This window comes from Stigmatopora argus, chromosome 12, assembly GCF_051989625.1.
Source record: "Stigmatopora argus isolate UIUO_Sarg chromosome 12, RoL_Sarg_1.0, whole genome shotgun sequence".
NCBI lineage: Eukaryota > Metazoa > Chordata > Actinopteri > Syngnathiformes > Syngnathidae > Stigmatopora > Stigmatopora argus.
This window is the reverse complement of record NC_135398.1, coordinates 2,833,248-2,849,671: the sequence shown is the minus strand read 5'-3', so window position 1 is coordinate 2,849,671 and position 16,424 is coordinate 2,833,248. Positions and strand designations below refer to the sequence as shown.

The following is a 16,424-nucleotide window of genomic DNA, read 5'->3' as shown; positions in this document are numbered from 1 at the left end:
AACTAGTGCTATTTCTGTATTTTAAACACACAAAGCACGTACTGTTTTATTAGACGCAAATATATTATATAATATATATGGCTGAACATCGAAACGCAATAGCGCTGGCTACCGGAAGCAGCCTATTTCCGGGTTCCGGTGCGCAGTGACTGCTGGGAAATATAGTTCTTGCACGCTACACCCACACACTAAAAACACGTTTTAAAAAGGCAACGGAAGCAAAACTGAGTTCGGTAGTACTTTATTTCGACATTTTACAACTTACTCAAGTCATCATCATCACCTACAAATCCCTCAAACTCCTCATCTTCTGCGTCCGAATTAAACAATTGCCCAAACGAGCCTTCCAAAAAGCCGGGTCCCCTCTCTTCGTTCTCAGAGTCACCGTCATTTCCATGTGGCTCCTTAGAAATGATGCCGGCTTTGGCAAAAGCTCGAACAACCGTGAAAGCAAACACGTTCGCCCAGGCGGCCACAATCCATTCACAAATCGTAGCGTAAGAAGCCCGGCGCTGCCTGCCACTTTTCGTGAAGCCAGGCATGGCATATATCTATTATTTATGGATGATTATCGAACCGTAATAGCGCTGTCTACGAAAGCAGCCCCAGACGCTATTTCCAGTGCACAGTGACTGCTGGGATATATAGTCCTTTTGTCAATACACCCAGGTTGACGGCTGTGATAACTTTGCACTAATAGTATCAATATACTACAACGGCGAACACACTAATTTGGTGCTACATGCACCAAATGCACGCTACACCCGCACGCTAAAAACACGTTTTTAAAAAGGCAACGGAAGCTAGACTGAGTTCAGTTGTACTTTATTTAGCCATTTTACAATGTACTCGCGTCATCATCACCCACAAAACCATCAAAGTCCTCATTTTTTGTGTCCGAATTGAACAAATGTCCATCGAAAACGCTGAGTTTAATACGTTCGTCCTGGCGGCCACAATTCATTCCCAAATGGTAGCTAGCTAGTAGCTAGCGTAACTATTCCAAGGCTGTCTTCCATGGTTCGCAACTGTGTTGATGCCGATCGCCAGGCCACAATCCATTCACAAATAGTATCTAGCTAGTAGCTAGCGTAACTAGTATTCCAAGGCTGTCTTCCATGCTTCGCAACTGTGTTGATGCCGAGCGCCAGGCCACAATCCATTCACAAATAGTAGCTAGCTAGTAGCTAGCGTAACTAGTATTCCAAGGCTGTCTTCCATGCTTCACAACTGTGTTGATGCCGAGCGCCAGGCCACAGTCCATTTGTAAATAGTAGCTAGCTAGTCTTGATGCCGATCGGCAGGCCACAATCCATTGGGTGTATTGACAAAAAAAACCTATATATCCCAGCAGTCACTGCGTAGTACTTTATCTACGGGAAAATAGTGGAGTCGGGGGCTGCTTGCCATAGTTGTCCTATCGACTGATTTATTTTAATTTATCGTGATAACAATTTTAGTATTGGTCCATATATAAAGCGCACTGGATTATAAGGCGCCCTGTCTATTTTGGAGAAAATTTCAGACTTTTATGTGTGCCTTATAGTCGTGAAAATACGGTGTATATATATATATATATATATATATATATATATATATATATATATATATATATATATATATATATGTATATATGTATATATGTATATATGTATATATGTATATATGTATATATGTATATATGTATATATGTATATATGTATATATGTATATATGTATATATGTATATATGTATATATGTATATATGTATATATGTATATATGTATATATGTATATATATATATATGTATATATATATATGTATATATTTGTGTATGTATGTGTATATATATGCATATATGTGTGTTCATATATATATTCATGTGTTTGTGTGTGTATATATAGGTGTATGTTTGTATATATGTATATATGTATTTGTATGTGTATATATATGTATGTATATATATATATATATGTGTATGTATATATATGTGTATGTATATGTATGTATATATGTGTATGTATATATATATGTATGTATATATATGTATATGTATATATGTATATATGTATGTATATATGTATGTATATATGTATGTATATGTATATATATATGTATGTATATATGTGTATATATATGTATATTTGTATATGTATGTGTATATGTGTATATATGTGTATATATGTGTGTGTATATATATATATATAATATATATATTATATATATATATATATAATATATATTATATATATATTTTATATATATATATATATATATATATATATATATATATATATATATATATATATGCATATATATAGATGTGTGTATATACGTGTATATGTATGTGGATGATCTTATTTTAAACAAAAAAAGCCTTACTATACATTGTCGTACATATACAAATACAAATGACTATAGTAAAAGTGAAGTTTTTTCAGATATTTAATCAGCAGTGGCTAGCAAGTAATTCAATTTTAATGGTATAGCAAACTCCATGAATAATATCCCTCCTCCTTAACATGATATCATTATTGAATGTTTCAAAAAGCAGAGTGACAAAAGCAGGAGCCATTTTTCTTGCATCTCACAAAGTCCTTCTTCAGTTCGGTGTGGTGTTTTGCGGCTGCATTTCGTCACTTTCAGGCCCTGGCTAAATGACAAATCATCTTTTAGACAAAACTGGAAAAAAACGGAAGTTGCAAATTTACACACAAACAATTTTTCTGTACCTTGCGAGCAAGAGGAGAGTACGTGCTCAGTATACGGTAAAGGTCACTTTCAGGACTTGGCTAAATGACAAATCATCTTTTAGACAAAACTTGAACAAAACATAGAAGTTGCAAATTTACACACAAACAATTTTTCTGTACCTTGCCAGAAACAGGAGAAGACGTGACCACTATCGGGTCAGGTTCAATTGGAGGCCCTTCCTAAATGACAAATCATCTTTTAGACCAGGGGTAGGGAACCTATGGCTCGGGAGCCACATTTTACCTCATCTAAACTGTGAGGTAAAATATGAGAACCGCTGTTGAGAGAGCTCAGTCCTGAATGCATCAATAGGACGGTTAAGTGAGCATTGTGGCGCCGACACTAGCCCCAGTGCGGCTTTAAACATTTTTTTTCCCATTACATTCTTCTGCATGCATACTCCCATCAATTTTCATTGATTAGCAACAGAGCGACAATGTTGTCAAAAGATCTCAGAGAACTTTGTACTTTAAAAGTGGTGACATTACTACAAATAGCACACCTTTTAGTGAATTTTTACTTTTAAATTTTGAGTATGGCTCAAGGAATAACATTTGAAAATATGAATTGTTTATGGCTCCCTCCGTCAAAAAGGTTCCCGACCCCTGTTTCAGACAAAACTGGAAAAAAAAACATAGAAGTTGCATATTTACACAAAAACAATTTTTCTGTACCTTGCGAGCAAGAGGAGAGTACGTGCTCAGTATACGGTCAAGGTCACTTTCAGGCCTTCCCTAAATGACAAATCATCTTTTAGACAACTTGAAAAAAACATAGAAGTTGCAAATTTACACACAAACAATTTTTCTGTACCATGATAAAAAGAATAGAAAACGGGCCCGGGTAGTGGAACCATTGAGTTTCTTCCTTAATCGGGAGGGGGGAAAAGAATAATAATCACATGACTTTTCTCTAATTTGGATTATTCTGGAATAATCAACGCTTCCCACCTGTTGCGGTTGACCCTCACCCTTGTCTGAATTGACGGCAGTGATGAGCAGGAAAGCCTGCACGCACAAAAAGATCCCCAACACTTTTCTGTCCATGGCCCACTAATCTGATCTCTCAACTCGAAGACAACTGGTCAATCTTTAAACCCTTCAATATGTACATCTGGCCACTCAACACACGCCCAAAGGACGCCGTCACCACTTCCTGTTAGCCCAATGTTTTGAATGTTGAAATTCATTTCAATTTGGAAAGCTGGTATTGAGATTTTGCAGCACATTGTTAATGACATCATTACCTTGTTACTTTCTTGTGCAAAGTATTTTAGGATTAAACTCATTTTCTCCTTTTTTTGGAAAAGGAAAAGGATTAGAGATGCGGGGCGGTCCTGAACTCATAACATGCACTCTCTCCCAGGTGGGAAAACACTTTTCAATACAGGGCTCAAGATTTGGACTTAATCTTATTTTCGTTTCATAAAAAGTTATTTCTAAAGTCTTACAATCTTCTCAGACAACTTGGTAAGTCGATGGACATTTTGAATCGATTTAATTCATACGGTTTAAATGCCAATGTATTATTTGGAATTATTTATGGATTTATTTATTTAGAAACTTTTAATAACAATTCATTGCTTTATTTTTTTATATTTTTTTTTCAGTATTACAGTAATCCCTTCGATTATCGCATCTTCACTTATCGTAAATTCACTACTCCGCAATTTTCTCCCCACTATTAATTATTTTTTAAAAAGATATATATACCGTATTTTCACGCCTATAAGGCGCGGATAAAAGTCAAAAAAAAAATCCAAAATAGACAGGGTGCCTTATAATGCAGAGCGCCCTTTGTGAGCGCCGAGCGGGAGCGCTCGCGGGGGCGCCGAGCGGCTGGCGATAGCGCTGGCTACCGGAAGCAGCCTATTTCCGGGTTCCGGTGCGCAGTGACTGCTGGGAAATATAGTTCTTCCTCGCTACACCCACATGCTAAAAACATGTTTTAAAAAGGCAACGGAAGCAAAACTGAGTTTGGTTGTACTTTATTTAGACATTTTACAATTTACTCAAGTCATCACCTTCAAATCCCTCAAACTTCTCATCTTCTGTGTCAGAATTAAACAATTACCCAAACGAGCCTTCCAAATAGCAGCCCCCCCTCTCTTCGTTATCAGTCACCATAATTTCCATGTGGCTCCTTAGAAATGATGCCGGCTTTGGCAAAAGCTCGAACAACCGTGCAAGCAGACACGTTCGCCCAGGCGGCAACGATCCATTCACAAATCGTAGCGTAAGAAGCCCGGCGCTGCCTGCCACTTTTCGTGAAGCTGTGTTCGCCAGCGATCATCCACTGCTCCCACGCCGCTCGTAACTTTGATTTGAAAGCCCGGTTGATGCCGATGTCCAGCGGCTGTAATTCTTTGGTCAAGCCTCCGGGAATGATGGCAAGCTCCGAGTTATTATATATAATATATATACATAGTTCACAGTCTAGCTTTGAATGCTCTGTTGACGCCAACATTTAGCGGCAGGATTTCTTTTGTAAATACAGCCGAAATGACGGCCAGCACCAAATTAGTGTGGTCGCCATCATACTAACTGTATTGAAGAACTGGGTGTATTAAGAACTCTATATCCCAGCAGTCACTGCGCAGTACTTTATCTACGGGAAAATAGTAGAGTCGGGGGCTGGTTTCCGTAGTTGTCCTATTGACTGATTTATTTTATTTTATCGTGAGAACAATTTTAGTATTGGTCCATATATAAAGCGCACTGGATTATAAGGCGCCCTGTCTATTTTGGAGAAAATTTCAGACTTATGTGCGCCTTATAGTCGTGAAAATACGGTGTATATATATGTATATATTTGTGTATGTATGTGTGTATATATATGCATATATATGTGTGTTCATACATATTCATGTGTTTGTGTGTGTCTATATATAGGTGTATGTTTGTATATATGTATTTGTGTATATATATATATATATATATATATATATATATATATATATATATATATATATGTGTGTGTGTGTGTATATATGTGTGTATGTATGTGTGTATGTGTGTATGTGTATATATGTGTGTATGTATGTGTGTATGTATGTGTGTATGTATGTGTATGTATGTATATATATATGTATATATATGTATGTATATATATATATGTATTTGTGTGTATATACATGTGTATATGTATATATATATGTATTTGTGTGTATATATGTGTGTGTGTATATGTATGTATATATATATATATATATATATATATATATATATATATATATATATATATACATGTATGTATGTATGTGTATGTATGTATATATGTATGTATGTATATATATGTATATGTATATATATGTATATGTATATATGTATATGTATATATATGTATGTGTATATATGTGTGTATGTGTGTATATGTATGTATATGTGTATGTGTGTGTATATATGTGTATGTATGTATATATATATGTGTATGTATATGCATATATATAGGTGTGTGTATATACATGTGTGTGTGTATATATATATATATATATATATATATATATATATATATATATATATATATATATATGTATGTGTGTGTATGTATATGCATATATATAGGTGTGTGTGTATATACGTGTATATGTATATATATATGTATGTGGATGATCTTATTTTATCTTATTTTAAACAAAAAAAAGCCTTACTATACATTGTCGTAAATATACAAATACAAATGACTATAGTAAAAGTGAAGTTTTTTCAGATATTTAATCAGCAGTGGCTAGCAAGTAATTCAATTTTAATGGTATAGCAAACTCCATGAATAATATCCCTCCTCCTTAACATGATATCATTATTGAATGTTTCAAAAAGCAGAGTGACAAAAGCAGGAGCCATTTTTCTTGCATCTCACAAAGTCCTTCTTCAGTTCGGTGTGGTATTTTGCGGCTGCATTTCGTCACTTTCAGGCCCTGGCTAAATGACAAATCATCTTTTAGACAAAACTGGAAAAAAACATAGAAGTTGCAAATTTACACACAAACAATTGTTCTGTACCTGGCGAGTAAGAAGATAAAGCGCGCCCGGTTTCCAGTTCCATTGAGTTATTTCCTTAATCGGGAGGGGGAAAAAAAGAATAATAATCACATGATTTTTCTCTAATTTGGATTATTCTGGAATAATCAACACTTACCACCTGTTGCGGTTGACCCTTGACCCCAGTTACCTTGGCGCCCTTGTCCGAATTGACGGAAGTGATGAGCAGGAAAGCCTGCACGCACAAAAAGATCCCCAACACTTTTCTGTCCATGGCTCACTAATCTGATCTCTCAACTCGAAGACAACTGGTCAATCTTTAAACCCTTCAATATGTACATCTGGCCACTCAACACACGCCCAAAGGACGCCGTCACCACTTCCTGTTAGCCCAATGTTTTGAATGTTGAAATTCATTTCAATTTGGAAAGCTGGTATTGAGATTTTGCAGCACATTGTTAATGACATCATTACCTTGTTACTTTCTTGTGCAAAGTATTTTAGGATTAAACTCATTTTCTCCTTTTTTTGGAAAAGGAAAAGGATTAGAGATGCGGGGCGGTCCTGAACTCATAACATGCACTCTCTCCCAAGTGGGAAAACACTTTTCAATACAGGGCTCAAGATTTGGACTTAATTTTAGTATTGGTCCATATATAAAGCGCACTGGATTATACGGCGCCCTGTCTATTTTGGAGAAATGTTTTGACTTTTATGCGCGCCTTATAGGCGTGAAAATACGGTATATTAGCATATACTAGCAGAAATATATATATATATATATATACATATATACATATATATACATATATATACATATATATATATATATATATATATATATATATATATATATATATATATATATATATATATATATGTTATATGTATGTGGATTATCTTATTTTAAACAAAAAAAACCTTACTATACATTGCCGTAAATAGACAAATACAAATGACTTTAGTAAAAGTGAAGTTTTTTCAGATATTTAATCAGCAGTGGCTAGCAAGTAATTCCATTTTAATAGTATAGCAAACTCCATGAATAATTTCCCTCTTCCTTAACATGGTATCGTTATTGAATGTTTCAAAAAGCAGAGTGACAAAAGCAGGAGCCTTTTTTCTTGCATCTCATCAAGTCCTTGAGTTCGGTGTTTAACTTTGCGGCTGCGTTTCGTCACTTTCAGGCCCTGGCTAAATGACAAATCATCTTTTAGACAAAACTGGAAAAAAACATAGAAGTTGCAAATTTACACACAAACAATTTTTCTGTACCTGGCGAGCAATAAGAGAATACGCGCCCGGGTTCCAGTTCCATTGAGTTTCTTCCTTAATCGGGAGGGGGGAAAAGAATAATAATCACATGACTTTTCTCTAATTTGGATTATTCTGGAATAATCAACGCTTCCCACCTGTTGCGGTTGACCTTTGACCCCAGTTACCTTGGCCCCCTTGTCCGAATTGACGGAAGTGATGAGCAGGAAAGCCTGCACGCACAAAAAGATCACCAACACTTTTCTGTCCATGGCTCACTAATCTGATCTCTCAACTCAAAGACAACTGGTCAGTCTTTAAACCCTTCAATATGTACGTCTGGCCACTCAACACACGCCAAAGGACGCCGTCACCACTTCCTGTTAGCCCAATGTTTTGAATTTTGAAATTCATTTCAATTTGGAAAGCTGGTATTGAGATTTTGTTGCACATTGTTAATGACATCATTACCTTGTTACTTTCTTGTGCAAAGTATTTTAGGATTAAACTCATTTTCTCCTTTTTTTGGAAAAGGAAAAGGATTAGAGACACAGGGCGGTCCTGAACTCATAACATGCACTCTCTCCCAAGTGGGAAAACACTTTTCAATACAGGGCTCAAGATTTGGACTTAATCTTATTTTCGTTTCATAAAAAGTTATTTCTAAAGTCTTACAATCTTCTCAGACAACTTGGTAAGTCGATGGACATTTTGAATCGATTTAATTCATACGGTTTAAATGCCAATGTATTATTTGGAGTTATTTATGGATTTATTTATTTAGAAACTTTTAATAACAATTCTTTGCTTTATTCTGTATTTTTTTTTCAGTATTACAGTAATCCCTCGATTATCGCATCTTCACTTATCGTGAATTCCCTACTCCGCAATTTTCTCCCCACTATTAATTATTTTTAAAAAAAGATGTGTATATATATATATATATATTAATATATTTATATTTATATATTTATTTATATATATTTATATTTATATATATATATATATATATATATATATAGAGAGAGAGAGAGATAGATATAGATAGATATAGAATCTATATCTATCTATATCTATCTATATCTATCTATATTATAGATAGATATAGATAGATATAGATAGATATAGATACGGATAGATACGGATAGATACGGATAGATACGGATAGATACGGATAGATACGGATAGATACGGATAGATACGGATAGATACGGATAGATACAGATAGATACAGATAGATACAGATAGATACAGATAGATACAGATAGATATAGATAGATATAGATAGATATAGATAGATATAGATAGATATAGATAGATATAGATAGATATAGATAGATATAGATAGATATAGATAGATATAGATAGATATAGATAGATATAGATAGATATAGATAGATATAGATAGATATAGATATATTTTTATATATATATATATATATATTTTTTTTATATATATATTTTTATATATATATATTTATATTTATATTGAACCAGGTCTCCGGAACCAGAAATTATTAATGGATGAGTTATTTGGTCTTGCTACTTTAGCTGTTTCCTTAATTCAAAATGAACACAAAAAAACAATATATTTAGATACTATATTAGCATATACTAGCAGAAATGATGAGTTTCTTACCTTATCTTGTTGCTTATCGTCCATCGACTTGCTGACAGCGTCCTCCAAATTAAACTCTGTTTTTTTTTCCATGGCTCACCAGGCTTGAACACGGTCCTTATTTGTGCTGAATTTATACGGTAGATACTCAACAACCCAAAAACTAAACGTCACGGCAGCAGCAATTTCCCGTGTGTCGAATGCGTTGACTTCTCAAGAAATTTCAACATCGAGATTTCACCTAGGCCACCAGAAAATGGTGGGAAAATAAAAACATTACGAGTACAAATTAAAGGCACAAGTTCATATTGTAAATGAAAAGAAAAACTGGAGAATTATGGAATAGGGTTGGGGCCACTGTAGAAGAAAACAATTTGAAAAAGCTTAATTTGTTCTCAAAATTTTGCCTGTCGGAATTCTGACTTTATTCTCAGAAATCTTAATTTAAACTAAAAGTTATGACTTTAATCTTGGCTACCTGTTTTTTTCTTCTTCAGTTGCCTTAATTGTGTTCTCTACAATTCAAAAGTACATTTCCCATCAAAAATAGTTGTGTAAAAAAGTTTAAATTGGAGTGTCACATATTTCAAGAAAATGAATTCTGAGGAAAAAAACGAAACAATATTTGTTATATTTGTAAAAGCAAAAATATGTATTTTTAAGGTTGGATTAAAAAAAAACAGTAAAAAATCTTTACAAATTTATTAAAAATCAAAGCTAATAACAAGCTTTTTAATACTTTGGATTTATTTGTATTTCCATTTGTTAGCTGTCTGAGGTCAAACACTTTCTCACAGCACAGGATGTTGTAAATAAAGCCCACGTTGTGTTTTGGGCGCACCTTAAGGATGAGACCATCCCAAAAAGTTGCAATTTACAGAAAGCCAAAAGAGGAAGTGGCATCCATGATGGCTCAACAGGACGCAGATGTTCATAAATTGCTCAATTTTTTGCTGGCTTTGATGCAACTCCAACAAAAACCTTCCTCATTTGTCTTGTCAAAACACACCTTTTGTTTGATTGCGCTTATTGTCATGCATTAAGGTGATACAAATACAAAAGTCTTGATAACTCAATACCAGCTTTGAAAAATAAAAACATTGAGTACAAATTATATATATATATATATATATATATATATATATATATATATATATATATATATATACATACATATACATACATATATATACATGTGTATATATATATGTATATATGTGTATATATATGTATGTGTATATGTATATATGTATGTATATATGTATATATGAATGTGTATATATGTATATATGTGTGTATATATATGTGTATATATATGTATATATATGTATGTGTATATATATGTATGTATGTATATATGTATGTATATATATGTATATATGTATGTATGTATATATATGTATATATGTATGTATATATGTATTTATGTATGTATATGTATATATATGTATATATATGTATATGTGTATATGTATGTGTATATATATATGTGTGTATATATCTATATGTATGTGTGCATATGTGTGTGTGTGTGTGTGTGTGTGTGTATAGTTGAATACGTGTATATATGTATGTGGATGATCTTATTTTATATTATTTTAAACAAAAAAATCTTACCATACATTGTCGTAAATATACAAATACAAATGACTATAGTAAAAGTGAAGTTTTTTCAGATATTTAATCAGCAGTGGCTAGCAAGTAATTCCATTTTAATAGTATAGCAAACTCCATGAATAATTTCCCTCCTAAACATGATATTTTTATTGAATGTTTCAAAAATCAGAGTGACAAAAGCAGGAGCCATTTTTCTTGCATCTCATCAAGTCCTTCTTGAGTTCGGTGTGGTGTTTTGCGGCTGCATTTCGTCACTTTCAGGCAATGGCTAAATGACAAATCATCTTTTAGACAAAACTGGAAAAAAACATAGAAGTTGCAAATTTACACACAAACAATTTTTCTGTACCTTGCCAGTAAGAGGAATAGGCATGTTCACTATCCGGTAAATGCCACTTCGATGCCCTTCCTAAATGACAAATCATTTAGACAAAACTTGAAAAAAACATAGAAGTTGCAAATTTACACACACAAAAAAATTCAGTACTTCGCCAGCAAGACCAGAATGCGCGCCCGGTCTCCAGTAACGCCCTTGAGTTATTTCCTTAATCGGGAGGGGGAAAAAAAGAATAATAATCACATGACTTTTCTCTAATTTGGATTATTCTGGAATAATCAACGCTTCCCACCTGTTGCGGTTGACCCTCGCCCTTGTCTGAATTGACGGCAGTGATGAGCAGGAAAGCCTGCACGCACAAAAAGATCACCAACACTTTTCTGTCCATGGCTCACCAATCTTCTCTCAACTCGAAGAGAACTCATCAATCTTTAAACCCTTCAATATGTACATCTGGCCACTCAACACACGCCAAAAGGACGCCGTCACCACTTCCCGTTAGCCCAATGTGCTCATTTCGCAAGAATTGTCAATATCAAGATTTCACCAATATTGATTCACCAATATTATTCAAAATGAACACAAAAAAAAAAAACAATCAACACCTTCTACCTTAATATACATATTACCTAGCAGCAAGAGGGTGAGAATACAGACACAGTAAAAGACATTTTAGTCATAAATAGATAGGTAAAAGTAAGTTAATAAATAAATACATGAATAAATATATAAATAAATAAGCGTGTGTATATATGATAAGTCCAGACAGACTTATAAATATATATATATATAATGTATGTTTGTGGATGATCTTATTTTATCTTATTCTAAACAAAAAAAAGCCTTACTAGACATTGTCGTAAATATACAAATACAAATGACTACAGTAAAAGTGAAGTTTTTTCAGATATTTAATCAGTAGTGGCTAGCAAGTAATTCCATTTTAATAGTATAGCAAACTCCATGAATAATTTCCCTCCTCCTTAACATGATATTGTTATTGAATGTTTCAAAAATCGGAGTGACAAAAGCAGGAGCCATTTTTCTTGCATCTCATCAAGTCCTTCTTCAGTTCGGTGTTTCGCTTTGCGGCTGCATTTCGTCACTTTCAGGCCCTGGCTAAATGACAAATCATCTTTTAGACAAAACTGGAAAAAAAACATACAAGTTGCAAATTTACACACAAACAATTTTTCTGTACCTGGCGAGCAATAAGAGGAATAGGCGTGTTCACTATCCGATAAATGCCACTTCGATGCCCTTCCTAAATGACAAATCATCTTTTAGACAAAACTTGAATAAAAACATAGAAGTTGCAAATTTACACACAAACAATTTTTCTGTACCTTGCCAGCAAGGGGAGAAGACGTGAACACTCTCTGGTAATGATAACTTTCAGGCTAAATGACAAATCAGCTTTTAGACAACTTGAAAAAAACATAGAATTTGCAAATTTACACACAAACAATTTTTCTGTACCATGCTAGCAAGAGGAGAATTCGCGCCCAGTCTCCAGTAACGCCCTTGAGTTTTTTCCTTAATTGGGAGGGAAAAAAAGAATAATAATCACATGACTTTTCTCTAATTTGGATTATTCTGGAATAATCAACGCTTCCCACCTGTTGCGGTTGACCCTCGCCCTTGTCCGAATTGACGGCAGTGATGAGCAGGAAAGCCTGCACGCACAAAAAGATCCCCAACACTTTTCTGTCCATGGCTCACTAATCTGATCTCTCAACTCAAAGACAACTGGTCAATCTTTAAACCCTTCAATATGTACGTCTGGCCACTCAACACACGCCCAAAGGACGCCGTCACCACTTCCCGTTAGCCCAATGTGCTCATTTCGCAAGAATTGTCAATATCAAGATTTCACCAATATAGATACACCAATATTATTCAAAATGAACACAAAAAATAAACAATCAACACCTTCTACCTTAATATACATATTACCTAGCAGAAATGACGAGTTTCTTATCTGAACTTGTTGCTTATCGTCCATCGACTCGCTGACAGCATCGTCCAAATTCAACTCTGTTTTTTTTTCCATGGCTCACCAGGCTTGAACACGGTCCTTATTTGCGCTGAATTGGATTGGATTGGAAAACTTTATTCATCCCATATTCGGGAAATTTCGTTGTCACAGTAGCAAGAGGGTGAGAATACAGACACAGTAAAAGACATTTTAGACCTAAATAGATAGGTAATAAGTAAGTTAATAAATAAATACATGAATAAATATATAGATAAATAAGCGTGTATATATATATGATAAGTCCAGACGGACTTATATATATATATATATATATATATATATAAATATATATATATATATATAAATATAATGTATGTATGTGGATGATCTTATTTTATCTTATTCTAAACAAAAAAAAAGCCTTACTAGACATTGTCGTAAATATACAAATGACTATAGTAAAAGTGAAGTTTTTTCAGATATTTAATCAGCAGTGGCTAGCAAGTAATTCCATTTTAATAGTATGGCAAACTCCATAAATAATTTCCCTCCTCCTTAACATGATATCATTATTTAATGTTTCAAAAAGCAGAGTGACAAAAGCAGGAGCCATTTTTCTTGCATCTCATCAAGTCCTTCAGTTCGGTGTTTAACTTTGCGGCTGCGTTTCGTCACTTTCAGGCCATGGCTAAATGACAAATCAGCTTTTAGACAAAACTGGAAAAAAACAGAAGTTGCAAATTTACAGACAAACAATTTTTCTGTACCTTGCCACCAAGAGGAGAATGCGCGCCCGGTCTCCAGTAATGCCCTTGAGTTGTTTCCTTAATCGGGAGGGAAAAAAAGAATAATAATCACATGACTTTTCTCTAATTTGGATTATTCTGGAATAATCAACGCTTCCCACCTGTTGCGGTTGACCCTTGACCCCAGTTCCCGTGGCGCCCTTGTCCGAATTGACGGCAGTGATGAGCAGGAAAGCCTGCACGCACAAAAAGATCCCCAACACTTTTCTGTCCATGGCTCACTAATCTGATCTCTCAACTCAAAGACAACTGGTCAATCTTTAAACCCTTCAATATGTACGTCTGGCCACTCAACAGACGCCAAAGGACGCCGTCACCACTTCCTGTTAGCCCAATGTGCTCATTTCGCAAGAATCCAACTTATGGTTTGTCATTTATTTCTTGTATTCATGTATGATATACTTACTGTAATTTGCGGACTTTAAAGGAACCACTGACTAAGTTGCAGCTACCGAATTTCACAAGAAGTGTATTTGTTCATATATATATATACATATATACATATACATATATATATATATATATACATATATACATATATATATATACACATGTATACATATATACATATATATATACATACATACATACACATACATACACATATACATACACATATACATACACATACACATATACATATACATATACATACACATATACATATATATATATATATATATATATATATATATGAACAAATAGACTTCTTGTGAAATTCGGTAGCTGCAACTTAGTCAGTGGTTCCTTTAAAGTCCGCAAATTACAGTAAGTATATCATACATGAATACAAGAAATAAATGACAAACCATAAGTTGGATTTTTTTGTTTTTTTTCTCTCTCAGGTTGCACCTTATATACATCAGCGGGCCTTTGAGCAGGTTGGCGATGGGTCGCAAGTTGGATTTGTCGGGTCTGAGCAACAACGAGGCCGAGCATGTTCTACAGGTGGTGCAACGTGACATGAGGCTACGAAAGAAGGAAGAGGAACGACTCAGGTGAAGGCACACAATTGTATTTTGTTTCCTACGCCACCCCTCAAAAGTACAGTTATTGACTTTTCAACTAAAATACAGACGTAGAGCTGGCTCGACTGATCATTAAAAATTAAACTGAAATGAATAGTAGTATAACGTGACGGCATCATATAAGGTTAAAAAAAACATTCAATTTCAGGGGTCGCTACATAAATAAAAGTGTCAAAACAAACCATTCCTAAACAGAAAATTACAAAAATGGTTGAACTTAAAAGTGAAAGACAAATGAACTGTATTTAAACAGCTACTCTGAGTAGCATCAGTGCTACTTTTGCGAATCCAAGGTGAGTCTAAAATGTGTTAAAGTATGTTTATTTTCTGATTCACGTGTCGATTTACGCAACCTCTCCCCATCGTCTCTGCTGTGTGGAGTGTAGTCAAGCGAAAGAGGCTTAGGATTCCAATCCTAATTGTTGTTCCGCCGTTATTAGCCTTAGCCTCCGTTTGCATTCCAGGCCTGTAAAGATTAGGCCTGGCGGTACAAACAGGACACGGGAAGCCACTGTTTATTTAATTTTTTTCTCATCGCTGGCAAATTTTACCCATCCGTGGCTTTACTCCAGCGCCCTCTAACGCCCATCCGTCACGACCGTCCGCGGACTTAAGTGCCACCGCTTGCAAAGTTGCTGAAATCGCGCAGAACGCATTAGCCTTGACCTCGCCCGAAAAATGGACTTTGATGGTTTTGTTCTCCAAATTCTCCCCGTTCTCTCTCCGTCTCCGGCCAGCGAGCTGAAGCAGGCGCTGGAAGAGGAAGGAGATCGTTGCCTGCTGCTTTCCCGCCAACGCCATTTTAACCAACGCTGCTGCATCCGTTGCTGCGCGCCCTTCGGCTTCCTGCTCAACCCCAAACGGCGCTGCCACGACTGCCTTTACAACGTGTGCAAGGCCTGCAGGGTCTTCAGCAAGGCCGATAAAGCCTGGCTCTGCTGCTCCTGCCAGAAGAGCAGGTAAAAAATCATGCCTCTGCATATCAGGATGCTGTTTAGCTTCTGTTGCGGAAATAGATTCATGGATTAGTTTGACCGAGTCAAGATGAAGCTCATACTTTTTTTATATTTG

The 16,424-nt window shown here is 34.9% G+C and overlaps 3 protein-coding genes and 1 long non-coding RNA gene across 10 annotated transcripts in view; 1 reads left to right on the top strand and 3 right to left on the bottom strand.

Moving 5' to 3' along the window:
- myripa (myosin VIIA and Rab interacting protein a) overlaps window positions 1-16,424 on the top strand; it is a 60,980-nt gene that overhangs the window by 6,565 nt on the left and 37,991 nt on the right. For 3 of the 4 annotated variants that reach the window (XM_077616201.1, XM_077616198.1, XM_077616202.1), the window contains exons 1-3: window positions 8,530-8,663; window positions 15,171-15,323; window positions 16,091-16,312. In XM_077616201.1, the coding sequence (XP_077472327.1) occupies window positions 15,214-15,323; window positions 16,091-16,312 (332 nt within the window). In that variant the 5' untranslated portion in view covers window positions 8,530-8,663; window positions 15,171-15,213. Of the gene's footprint in view, window positions 1-8,529; window positions 8,664-15,170; window positions 15,324-16,090; window positions 16,313-16,424 lie in introns of those variants that run through there. The other variant, XM_077616199.1, reaches the window with a different exon arrangement.
- LOC144086306 (uncharacterized) lies at window positions 2,409-4,059 on the bottom strand. The gene is made up of 5 exons (XM_077616217.1): window positions 3,686-4,059; window positions 3,549-3,602; window positions 3,410-3,469; window positions 2,855-2,914; window positions 2,409-2,634 (listed from the first exon to the last, which is right to left on the bottom strand). Exons 1-5 carry the CDS (start codon window positions 3,779-3,781, stop codon window positions 2,584-2,586), a joined length of 321 nt encoding a protein of 106 aa, XP_077472343.1. The 5' UTR covers window positions 3,782-4,059; the 3' UTR covers window positions 2,409-2,583.
- Window positions 6,430-9,841, bottom strand: LOC144086307 (uncharacterized). 3 transcript variants are annotated; one of them, XR_013304397.1, is made up of 4 exons: window positions 9,609-9,841; window positions 8,128-8,202; window positions 7,991-8,044; window positions 6,430-6,655 (listed from the first exon to the last, which is right to left on the bottom strand). It is a non-coding gene; the product is annotated as an uncharacterized LOC144086307 (long non-coding RNA). The 3 variants fall into 3 exon arrangements; XR_013304398.1 differs by lacking the exon at window positions 6,430-6,655 and adding an exon at window positions 7,687-7,909 and having other exon boundaries at window positions 9,609-9,831; XR_013304399.1 differs by lacking the exons at window positions 7,991-8,044; window positions 8,128-8,202; window positions 9,609-9,841 and adding exons at window positions 6,737-6,790; window positions 6,873-7,423.
- LOC144085945 (uncharacterized) lies at window positions 11,250-14,657 on the bottom strand. 2 transcript variants are annotated; one of them, XM_077615643.1, is made up of 10 exons: window positions 14,427-14,657; window positions 14,287-14,343; window positions 13,161-13,628; window positions 13,021-13,077; window positions 12,888-12,941; window positions 12,743-12,805; window positions 11,834-12,660; window positions 11,692-11,748; window positions 11,554-11,613; window positions 11,250-11,472 (listed from the first exon to the last, which is right to left on the bottom strand). In XM_077615643.1, exons 7-10 carry the CDS (start codon window positions 11,927-11,929, stop codon window positions 11,410-11,412), a joined length of 276 nt encoding a protein of 91 aa, XP_077471769.1. In that variant the 5' UTR covers window positions 11,930-12,660; window positions 12,743-12,805; window positions 12,888-12,941; window positions 13,021-13,077; window positions 13,161-13,628; window positions 14,287-14,343; window positions 14,427-14,657; the 3' UTR covers window positions 11,250-11,409. The 2 variants fall into 2 exon arrangements, with proteins under 2 accessions (XP_077471769.1, XP_077471768.1); XM_077615642.1 differs by lacking the exons at window positions 11,250-11,472; window positions 11,554-11,613; window positions 11,692-11,748; window positions 14,287-14,343; window positions 14,427-14,657 and having other exon boundaries at window positions 12,435-12,660; window positions 13,161-13,708.